This window comes from Rhinolophus sinicus, chromosome 17 (assembly GCF_057876585.1).
Source record: "Rhinolophus sinicus isolate RSI-liver-muscle chromosome 17, RSI-T2T, whole genome shotgun sequence".
NCBI lineage: Eukaryota > Metazoa > Chordata > Mammalia > Chiroptera > Rhinolophidae > Rhinolophus > Rhinolophus sinicus.
In genome coordinates this window covers 36,236,761-36,248,868 of record NC_142517.1, presented here as the reverse complement: position 1 = coordinate 36,248,868, position 12,108 = coordinate 36,236,761, and the positions used below count along the sequence as shown (strand labels likewise).

The following is a 12,108-nucleotide window of genomic DNA, read 5'->3' as shown; positions in this document are numbered from 1 at the left end:
ATGAAGGCCCATGCAGTGAGCTTAACTTTAATAACAATGGCTATGAAATAAGATCATGAAAATATCATGAAACATATTTTACACTCAATAAAGTTAGGTTATGAATCTTGTAACTGAGTATGACAATACCTAAAACAACAAGAAGTTTAGCCTGTTAATTTTTGTTTTATAAACATTGTTGGGTTAGAATTTAATTATGTTATCATTATTTATTTCTTTTAACCCAGTGGTTACCTAAATCAAATTACGTTTCAAAGACCATATTAAAATAGTTGCTTGGCAAATCTACTATGAAAATCAGCACCAAGAAAAAGAGAAATTTAAATTAGATGTTTTCAATTGAAAGCTGTTAAGTAATGCTAGCGTCATATGGTCTAAGACTCTATTTCAATCATCATTATGAGATTATTCTTTGGCATTTTACCAGCTATCAGATAATTTTTACTGACTAAACTGTATAAGAGGTAGTAAATTATAAAATTAAGTTTAAATGGGAATCATTTAAAAATCTTCAACATATATCAAAAATAATAAACCAATCAATTGTTTTTTTCCCTTTGCCGTAAGAAAACAAGAGGCCTTATTGACAAAGGAAAACGTTATTAAATTAGCTATTGATTGTAAGCAGAAAATATCCCAAGTCTGTCATATGAGTTACTGTCACCATCAACAGCAAACATTTTTTGAGCACCCACTATTTGTAGATGTGGGAAATACAATAGATATTATAAATTAGTGAATTATTCATGTTATGTTTCCTAAAAAAGGAACTGGAGGACCTCAAAAGGCAGCTGTAAGATGAAATAATGTAATTATATCATAATAAGTATTTGCTATCCATATTTACTAATAGGAGCTGTTATTTCCTTAGACAGGTAAAACTGTTGTAGGATCAGTGAAAAGATGGTTTAAGAATCGGACTTATAGCCAATTCATTTTTTCATTTATTATTTATGTGCCTAATATTTTATAATAAATATACTCTTGTCATTGGGAACCTTGGTTGCATTAAAAAGGGAAACTGTTTTGCTGTTTCTATCTCTGAAATAGGTTGCTTATTAGAGTAGGCATTTATAATTTTAACACAGTTACTTTTGAGGTACACATTGTAAAATGCATTGCTTTCAAAAAGAAAATATGCTGGCTTCATACTTTAATGAATAACATAGTTACTTATTTGAACTGAAGAACCAGGGAAAATAGTTAATCAGGAAAATCATAAAAGGCCAATATTAGATACATACCTATTATTTCTGTAAGTACTCATTTTAGACTTACATACTATGCTGGCAAAAATCTAGGATGATAACAGAGTGCATATCAAATAACATAATTGTGAAATTGACATTACATGGTCAAGTAAGTTCACCCATAAACAACATGAGAGGACACTCAGAGGTAAAAGTCAGATTTGTGTGATAGGCATGTAGGCATACCATCACACTTAGCTCACTTGACAAGACAAAAGAGAACAGACACCCAAATAATGTATGCATATATTATAAACATATTTATCTATAAGCTTGTATGCATATTTATAAAAGCCAATTAAGACTAACAGCTTTGAAATGTGAAAGTTGGACCAGGTACCATGATAAAAAAGCTGACTAAAGAGATACTCTAGGTCTATTTTTTCACCTTCTCTTCCATGAGGAACAGGAGCTGCCAAATGGTGAATAAACAGAACTCATCACATAATGAAAACTCTTATTGTGGGAGATATTATTTGATATCTAGACATACAGAGAGACCTTGGGTCAGGAGTAATTATTAAACATGAGCAACATCAACTTACCTGCACAACATGAAAGCAAATGAAGCAGTCTGAAATTGTAAAAACTGTTTCTCTTTGCTCTGATTATTAAATGGCACTCAAGTTCATAAAATAAATTTTAATAACATGAGAGGTATAAGTCTTGGACTATAAAAAGGAAAAATTTCAGTGGATCTTTCAACTGCAGTCTAGCCATTATAATGATTAGGGTATCTAACAAAGATGTGAAATGATGACCCAGAACAAAACAAGAGTGGATAAATTAGAGTTTACTTTGCAAAGATAGAGTTTTTAAAAAATTCTAATGTTAATGATCAAGTTTAATCAATTTGGAATAGTTTTATAATGATGTGGGGAGTTGTATAGAAGAGAATAAATGTGCTTGCTAAGATGATAATACAGTTTGACAGTCAAAACATGTATACTGGGTAAAATCCGTATGTGATTTATTTGGGGGTGAAGAAATATTTAGAAACACTATGGATTTTGATTTTCAAATAAAGTTGATAAAGGATGTAATCTGTTTTGTATCATAAAAACAAAGGCCATTCATTTACATTTTTCTAATACTTCTCTGCAAGCATTTTATTTGAGGGTATTTTCCTGAGGTTAAATTTTCCAATAGATTTCTGTGAGTTATTTTATTTCAGGTTTTTGTTCTTTTCGAACCATAGTTAGCTCTGTGGCAGCTTTTTTTCTTGATAATGCTGCCTTGAAAGACTCAATTTATTATTTTTAGATCTCTTTCATTTCATGTTTTCGAAATTATTGCAGTGATGTTTTTAGAGATAGAAATTCAGAAAACACTGGCATAACCATATGCTACATCATATTTTCAAAGTAGCTGCAGCTTCTGACTGATATCCTTATTCCCCCCTGAAACTATTGTGTTAGCTATAGTAATTTATCTTTGTAAAAAAGGGCCACACCAAAGATACTAGTAAATTAAAACCACAGTCATACTCAAGTCATAAAATAGTAGATGCATTAAAAACACTTAAGTTTCCTTATCCTTGAAGTCCGAATGATTTTTGCCCTTATTCCTTAAAAGTTTCTGTACAATGCTACATCGCTGTACTGCTGTGGTACAGTGTCTAGCTGGACATTTTTACTGAGACAGAGAATGCTTCAATATCTTTACACTTTAACAATGTGAAATTGTCCCTGGTTGCTTTCAGGAGCAAGAATTGTCTCTGAGAGGTAGAGCAGGGCAGGAGCAAAAGCAGAGTTGAATGACGAAAGCTCTTTCCAGAATAGGTCTTCAGGAGGACCAAATATGCAGAGGAAGCATGAAAATGGTTTATTAATTATTCAGAGGTTTCATTTACACCTGGAAGCACCCATGTGTTTCATGTCAAGTAGGCCAAACATCTGGATGATTTATTGAGTTTTCTTTTTTTTTTTTTTTTGGTCAGAATATTTTGATGTCCTTTGAGGGGTGGATGTAGCACATCACATTGCTTTAGAATTGGTCTCACCCTGGTCCTGCCTATGCCTCCATCCTTTGAAAAGTTTCCTCCTACCTCCACATTTTTATACCCTTCACCAATATCAAAGGCAAGATGACCCATAAATCCCCCGATCCATCTCAAACAATGCCAGTTCTCATCTATGATATGTTCATAAGTTCTGCATACTTAAGGAATAGCTCTCTGGATACAAGTTTTTCTCTAATATTTCTTCATGATGAAACGATATTGGTTGTAATCAGACAGGTCACTAAGGCACAATTTATGTAAGTTGACTTTTTAGACTTAAACAAGACCTGCCTTTCCACTCATGATAATTAGAACGATCTGGATGTGTGCTTTGGGGTAATATTTTATATGTGTGTATGTATTCGGTATCATAGGAAGGAACATGATTTCATTCAAACGCCTGGCCTGCCCTAACATGGTCTACAAGTAGAATAAAGTTCTCAGAAACCCAAGACATTATTAATCTTGTCATTTACACAAGGTGATAAGTCCTTTCATTTTTAAACAGGCCCTTGACAGCTGGTATTTAGTAAGTAGAATAAGAGAAGTCTGCTGTTCACTCTGAATAAAAAGACATGTGTCGATAAGAGATTATCTAATACCTGATGTATATTTTGAAGAAATCAGATATAGAAGAACGAGTGCCCCTCCGAGAATACAAGGTTGGAATTCACTTAGGACATTCTGCCAGCTCTCTTGTGGTTGATGAACAGCAGCAAGATTCTACAGTGTTTTCAGTTGGAACAGGCATTGTTCTCGTTTGTGCTTTACCTTATAAAGTTTTAACTGCTTCCAGGATGATCATGGCTGAATTGGCACACCCGCTTTCCCTCTCCTTAGGTCCATGTCAACGATTCTGTGAGAGCACTGTGACACTAGAGCAGTATTATTATTTCAGGCTTATTATGGGCTCAGTCATCAAGTTATTTTCTTTGGCTTTTTACTGAGAAAAAAAAATTGTGTTTTCTTGCATCATTCAATTATTACAGTTTATGCAAAAAAGAAGGGAAGATCTGCTATGTAAAAATCAAGATGTAATTCGTTAGCCTCTTTCCAATTTTAAAAAATGTTTGCACAGACTGTCAGATAATTTGTTAATTTGCTCTTCCTTTACACGGGTTTCTGTCCACGTTTTCTATGACCTCTTTTGATGTTAAAATTATTATTGGCTTTGAGCATTTTCTTTGCTTTGCTTTTAAGTCAAATTCCACTTTTATACCAAAGTTATGCTCTGCTGTTTTAAGATGAATGCCAGCTGGCAATACCCAGAGACTGGCTTTGTGAATGATGCCCAAGCTGACTTTGGGGGGTGTTGTCTGGCTGATAAGTTACTTCCTTCACCTGAAGATGAAACTGTCTCAGACATAGTTTGCAATTTGATATTTATGTGATAAAACAAATAGCACTGCCTCTCCCCAACCCCCTCAAAGTGTTTTCCTCATGTAATAATGCCCAGGACACAACATTGCCATAACACTACACAGATTAGGAATTTTACTAAGATTCGCAGACCACATAAATGGAAAATAGGACAGCCTGGAGTATTCTGTGCACATTTTAAGTAATTAGTGTTTGCCTGGTATGGAACACCTTTCATGCAGGAAGATCTCAAAACAGCATGCCCATACTGGATTCCAGCCACTTTTGGAATGGCACCAAAAAGATAATCTTCAAAATGCATTACAAGCCACCTTAACTAACATGTTGGTCAAGGTCACAAGAAAAGCCTTCAGCCTAGTGAAAAACCCAAAGATGATCTCTAGCTTCCTCATCATGTAATGATGGAAATCTTCCCAAACGTTCTGAAACCATTCAGAATGATCAGTTTTCACAGAATCAGACGAAATGGCGACATTAAAGACCGGTGGCTAAGGATATTTCTTGTGGGGTCTGTAGAGAGATCTTTAGAGGTTTTTTAAAGGGACAACTTGCAAGGCTTCCATGCTGTAGGTACACTGTAGGCTCCAAGTATATATAATGAGTGGACCTTTATCACTTGCCCTGTTTATACCAACAGTCAATTCTCTGTGTTTTGTTTCATCCAATACATTCTACTTGGTTTTCTCTTCGCATTATTAACAAAGAGCATAAAGAGCTAAAATGTGGGGGGAGAAAACTCCTCCATGAATATTTTTGTTCTGAAAATAACCAGTGGATACCTATTTTTCATTTAGGAAGCAGATATAGCAAGACAATCCCATTACATTTCTCAACATATTTTTAGTGTGTAGCTGTCACCCTAAAGAAAAATATAGGATACCATCTCTTTGGAGAAACTAAAGGAAGTAAGGATGGTTTGCTTTGGCAAAGCTTGGCCACCATAAAGCTTCCACTCTGTTGGACAAATATCTTTGCATTCTGTCATCAATCTCTCTGTCTGCTGAAGACACTTGTTATCTCTTGCTAATTGCGCTAAGAACATATGCTAGGGTCTTTCTTCCAGAAGCTATAAAGTTGACATCAGTTTTGCCCTCCTGAATCGGGATTTCCCACATAGCTGTGGGTAGATCAGAGGTCCAGACTATGTTTCCTAAAGCCAGTCCACGTGCACTCGTTATCTCTGTGGATTTGATGTTACCTCTCGCAGCACCAACACTGACAGATGTGTTCATATCAAATGTTGACTTTGTTCAGATATGCAAACTGTCACCTACTTCCCCTCCCACCTAACCTCCAAACATTAAAGTTCCATTCAGCTTTTCCTAGTCTTCTGACTGGTAAACTGAATGAAGCTATAGAAAATAAAGCATTCAGGCTGAATTTGGCTGAGAGAGGAAGAAATCTACTGTCAACTTCAAAGTGGAAAGACAGCGATAGTCTGAAAAAGTTGACTCTCAGTACAGATTTTTGCAGGGAGTACATTTCTCTATTATTTCAATTATTACAACTTCCTGAATAGGTTGAAGGTCATTCATAATTCACACTTCTGTCATTTTTAGACATGCCAAATGCAGTCTATTAAGCATAAATAAAACTTCCAGTGCTTGACCAGGAAAAATAAACGGAGATTCATAACAATGAGGCCTTGTTCATCCTTTTAAAAGTAAAAGATCTGTTTTCTTTCTCTCTTATTTTCCTTCTTGTACACTGAATTTTTCTTCTGTCTCAATAGTACAAACATAATACTTTAAATCGATCCAAGCATAGCAAACTAGACAGTAAGGCTGGTCTGACGGATTTTAGATTTTTCTATTTTATAGGATAATAAACAAGAACCCACGTTATTACCATTTATAAATACAAATGGTATCATCATCAATTTGATGGAGTACTAGGCTGAAGACAGGCCCTGACAGTATAAAGAGGAATCTGAAAGTCTTTTATGGCCTATTAACTTTCCTATCAGAGTGCTTACAATTGCCAATACTCTCCTTAGTGGCTATCCTCTTCTTGCACTTAAGTAACAAAAGAAAATGGACATTTAATAAAATAGGTTTAATTCCAATTCCAACTGTATATAATATATAACCATATATAATATAGATTACGTACTATATATGATATAATATATAATTACATATAACATGATATATAATTAGAACCAATTAGATGCCATTCAACATTCATATATATTAATGTTTAAAATATGAGATGACTAATATTTAATGCAAATTTAAAAATTTCCCCAAGACACATACTTGTATGTCACATATGAAATATATAACCTATCCAAGCATATATATATTTTTTATATAAAATTGCATGAAAACATACCTTTTGGAAGTCTAAAATTTGCTAAATCAAATTCACATCACCACTTCCTTTTATCTCTACCTTAGCCTTGTGAATATTAACCGAATGGATAGTCTTTTGGCATTTGAAACTAGTTTCAAAGTTTGATTAAAATAAGTTAGTTTAATAATTATGTTTTGAGTAATTCTTATATACATGTATAATATTATATTTATGCCTTAAACTGTGAATTTCAACAGTGGTAAAAATGAACATTTTAGGGGATTTCTGGTTTTATTTTCAAATTTCTGAATGATTTAGAATTTTTAAAAATGTTAAGAAATTTTACTAGTATGCTATTTTAGCAAAATTTAAAAATAGAATAGTACAAAAAGATCTATTAAAATATTTACTGTAAATATTTATTCTTATAAATTGAAGTATCCCGAGATGCACATGTAATATACATACTTACAAAGATAGAAATATAGTTTTTTGGAAAAATAAAAAGAAAAATATGGGGAAAATTAAATTTTTTCTATGATGAAATGAAAAGACCACCTCAACTTTCCAAAGTTTCTAATGTATGGAGAGTTAGGTCATGTTCATAACTTGTTGTATTTCTGGAATTTGGTGTTAACTATCAAATAGAGAACCCTAGAGGAGTTAAAATATTTTATGTTTAAAAATATTTTATCATGCCTTTTAAAAAACAGAATTCCCGTGTAATCCTATTTTCTTATTATAAGGCCCCATTCCTCTTATCTTTCACGTTATGTTGGGAGGATTAAATGTTTTTCCTTCTAATAGAGAATTAGGAGAGAGACACAGCAAAATAACGAATCAACAACCGTTTTGAATCAATTCAAAATTTTTCTAAGTGTTTGAGACTTTTGAGCCCCTCTTTTATGCTTGAGTTGAATTCATCACAAAATCCCAGATCCAGGACATTTTTATTTTGGATCCAGATAACTTTTTCCATAAAACCCCCTGGTAGGAGAGGAGACCTGTTAACTGTTTTATGGAATTTAACGGAGTAATTGATTCCCTTCCATTTTTCTCCAACACAAAAACCAGAGAGGTTATATTAGTCGTGTCTCTGCTTCTGGTACATAACTCAGATGACATATAATTCATAGCTCTACAATATAGCCAAGTTTTTGAGAATACACTGATTTTAAAAGCATTATGGTTTTATTTTTATAAGCATGGTCAAGCATACTTAATATACAAACTGGTAGGAAAAGCTACATAAATCACTTCTGTTCTTTATTATATTTTTATGTGCTGAAACACCTATTTTATGTCCTAAAAGCATAGAAGTGATATCTTATTTTCTGAAAAGCATGATTTCTCCAAGATTACATTTCGTCATTCCCCCACATAATTGTTTTAAGGTAACAAATTGCAATTATATTTTTGTTTGAACTACTCTTCTCAATTCTTAAATCCTGCTGGTGAATTATTATTGCTAGAGAGTAAACTAACTGTATGTGTAGACATCTCTGGTTTCAAGTATTCAAAGTATACTTTGGGGCCATTGTGTTTACAGGAGGAAAAACCTAATTTTAATTAAGTATCTCTAAGATCCTAAGAGATAAGATATAATGAAGATCTCACGCGGCAGCCAACAACCTTGAAAAAAACACTAGATTTTAAGGGTGTGGTAGATGGGACTTCGAGGCATATTCTTATTGCTATATGAGGAAGCATGCCCAGAATCTGCCCTCATTACGTCTGGTGCTAGCCAGTTCTTTTCAAACCTCAGTTTCACGAGCACCATAAAAATTCACTTAAAATCGAAAAGAACACCCTGAAGTTAAAACCCACTCTGCTTTGCCTTGCCTTTCATGGCCTGGAATGTCACCTTTTACCTCCAGTAAATAAAGCCAACATCAACACTCTTCTGTGTCTTTTATTTTTTATGTACTCAATATTCTTCACATGACGATCTAGACACTTAAAGGGAAATTACAGTAGTGATCTATGTCCCACAAAGAGAATTGTCTTTATAATATATAGTTATAATGTATCCATCATTTTCTTTTTTTTCTTGGACTGTTCACATTGGATTGAGTATATTTAAAATGTCATTAATAGTCGACTTAAAGAAATATTGATATCGTAATACTTTCTTAAAATGATCTGGCATGTGTATCTAAGGAGCATTCTGCAACAGAGACAACTGCACTGTTTTACGGTCTTGTAGGGTATTGTCTCTTTAACCTCACTATTTCCGAGAAGCCACTGAAAAGTTCTAATATGTCACAATTCAAATGTCAACATGTTGTTGGAAAGGAAGCTAATAAGTTAAACCTTTGAGAGATGCCAAAAAGAGGTGATTCAAGCTGTTGAGAGAAGTCCATTGTTTTCTAAGGGGAAATAGAACTCCAGAATGAAACAGGGTACTTATAAGCATTTAACTGGAAGGTTTGGGGAAAAAAGCAAATGCACACTATTTTTTTTTTTAATCTGGTAAGTTTTTGAACCCAACTATTTTTCTCAGTGTACTTCCAAAGAAGGGAAAATATTAAGGTTAAGGTTAATAAGATACAAACTGTAAATTTGCTGGGTTTTGTAGAAAGGTCACTTAACAAGGAACAATTTTCCTAAATAGTTTGGATTTTATCTATGGATAGATATAAAGAATCTTAGGTTATATTATAATATATTTTAGCAACATTTTATGTTTGACATTATTTTCTATGAACTAACTTCTCATGGTTAAATTACTGTTGAATAAAAAAAATATTTCAACAGGAAAGAAACTGAGCAGAAAATGCTCTTCATTGAGTTATTTTTTGAATTTAGCACAATTTTGTGCTCTGGTCTTTTAACAGAAAAATAAACAATTGGACTTTAGAGCCACCTACTGGAATAAAGAGGCACACACTTATGTTTAATGTTCTACGCTTCTCAAAAGATAAACAAATACACAAATACAACTAAAGTTATGTACATTTCTGTTGATCTTATAAGACATTAATTTGCTCAACTTTTCTCAGTTCGGAATATCAAATGATCCTACGAGAAACAATAGTTGAGGCAATGTCTTCTAACAATAATCCTTCCAATTTCTTAGTAATAATTTGTGTACTAGTTTGTGTTATGTGATTTTTCTCCCCATTGGATTGAGATTGAGCAAAACTGAATCCTTATTTTGTTATTGTCATTGTTGCTTTTGATGGTATATTGTGTGTGTGTGTGTGTGTGTGTGTGTGTGTGTGTGTCTGTAAATGTAATTGGCTCATCTTTACCAGTTAATTGTATAACTTCATTCTTCCGTAACTTCCATCTGGTAATGAAACTGTTGAAAAATAATCTTAGAAAATTACAAACTAAGAATATGTTTATGGTAAGATGAATAAATACCTTAAATATTTTCATAATGAAATACTTTTTCATTGAGATATACTTAACATATACATTATCTTAGATTCACTTATACAACATGTGGTTCTATATATGTACGTATTATGAATTATATGCTTTTGTAAATGAAAAAACAATCCTGAAACCCGGACAAGTAAATTGGTCAATGACTTGCCTAAAGTCACCGAGGTGTTTAGGGGAAAGATAGGTAGCTCTCAGAAATTACAGGTCAGCATTCTTCTCGCACTTGCCCCACTGCGCTTCAATCAGTCATTAATGGACTTGTTAAATCCTTCCTCTCCTCAACATTTTGCTGGAAAGTAAGGGGAATAAGCACCACACCAAATCCTGGTAAATGAATCAACTGAAAGCGTAATGCCTGTTTTCAAAGAATGGGATTAGGAGCTGGGGCATGAGGGCCGGTCATGTTTGGTGAGAGAGGGACTGAGTTTTAAACAACAAAATGCTTTCTTTTGACTATGTTCTCTACAGATCTTACTGTCCTAACTCTTTATGTCATGTCCTTCTAAACCGTTAGCTTAAAAACACCTTGCTGAGAAGGTGCTACTTTTGAGAGAGAACATGCTCAATCAAGGAGGGTAACAATTGTGCCCCTGCCAGCCACCCTTAGCTAGACCACTGACGGATAATGCGTAACACATTCAACTCTCTGAATGTGTGTGTGGTTCACTAGAATGAGGAATTCAGAGAAGGGAAAGTTCTTTGTTAAACATTACACAGGGTATATGTGACACATCAAGCCTTGCATTAAGAAAATTTGATTTGTGAAGTAGGATTTGGAAAAGATTTGTGAAGTGGCATGAGAGTCATGGCTTTCCAGTTGTCATCAGAGGGCTAATTTTCAGTATATAAAACAGGAAGTCACACTTCTTTTGGTAAAAATAAAAGGAATATTTTTTGTTAAGGTATGAGAAAATGTACAGATATTTTAGTGTATATCGTGCCCTTTCTTAGTATTCACTTCTCTCTCTCTCTTTCCTCCACCCCACCTATTTTATTGTCTTTTGAAGATATTTTATAGAGTAGTGGCAGACATTGCACCGGGAGAGGAGCTCCTGCTGTTCATGAAGAGTGAAGACTATCCCCATGAAACTATGGCACCAGATATCCACGGTTAGTACTGCTCACACCACCATCCTCATCACCCTCGTTTGGAGACTGCTGGAGCATCCAAAAGGGTCCATCTTACTTGGTGTTTGTTAGTTTCCCTGGCTATGCAGTGTCAGTTTTAACAAATTCCTTCTCTTGGTTTAACATCTGGCTAATATTATTGTAAAGCTAAATAAAGTAAGCAGAGGTCTTCCCTGAAGTGGGGGTCAAGGGAATTTTGACTATTTGGATTGGGACATCATATAGTTAAACCTTTTGCCAATGCCTTAGACTAAAGTGAGAGTCCTTTTGTTGTACGAAAGTCATTTCAGAGAGCTTGGTTTCAGACTTTGTAAATCTAGCGGATGTTTCTCCCATCGAATGTTCTATTACATGGAAAAGTGTTTCTACTTGAGTAAAATCCTAGCCAACGAGATCGTAAGGGAGGGAGTTGGGGGGATGGGGATTGGGAGACAGGTAGAGATGAGGAAATTTTAGAGCCAGAGGAATTTTTATTTGCCAGAGACCTATTCTAAATCAAATGAAGAGGGGGATCAAAAAGAATTATAATTACACGCGATGTATGTTTAGGGAAGATTAAGAGAAAATGCTACTTGTATGGATTTGTGTCATTGGGATAAGAATTTAATATTTTTCCTTTCTCTTTTGTATTTCTCTCTCCTGATATAATGTGATGTGGTT

At 34.0% G+C, this 12,108-nt stretch overlaps 1 protein-coding gene across 18 annotated transcripts in view; it reads left to right on the top strand.

Moving 5' to 3' along the window:
* MECOM (MDS1 and EVI1 complex locus) overlaps positions 1-12,108 on the top strand; it is a 539,916-nt gene that overhangs the window by 482,223 nt on the left and 45,585 nt on the right. For all 18 annotated transcript variants that reach the window (XM_019735624.3, XM_019735605.3, XM_074327559.2 and 15 more), the window contains one exon: positions 11,328-11,430. In XM_019735624.3, coding sequence (XP_019591183.3) covers positions 11,328-11,430 — 103 coding nt within the window. The remainder of the gene's footprint in view (positions 1-11,327; positions 11,431-12,108) is intronic.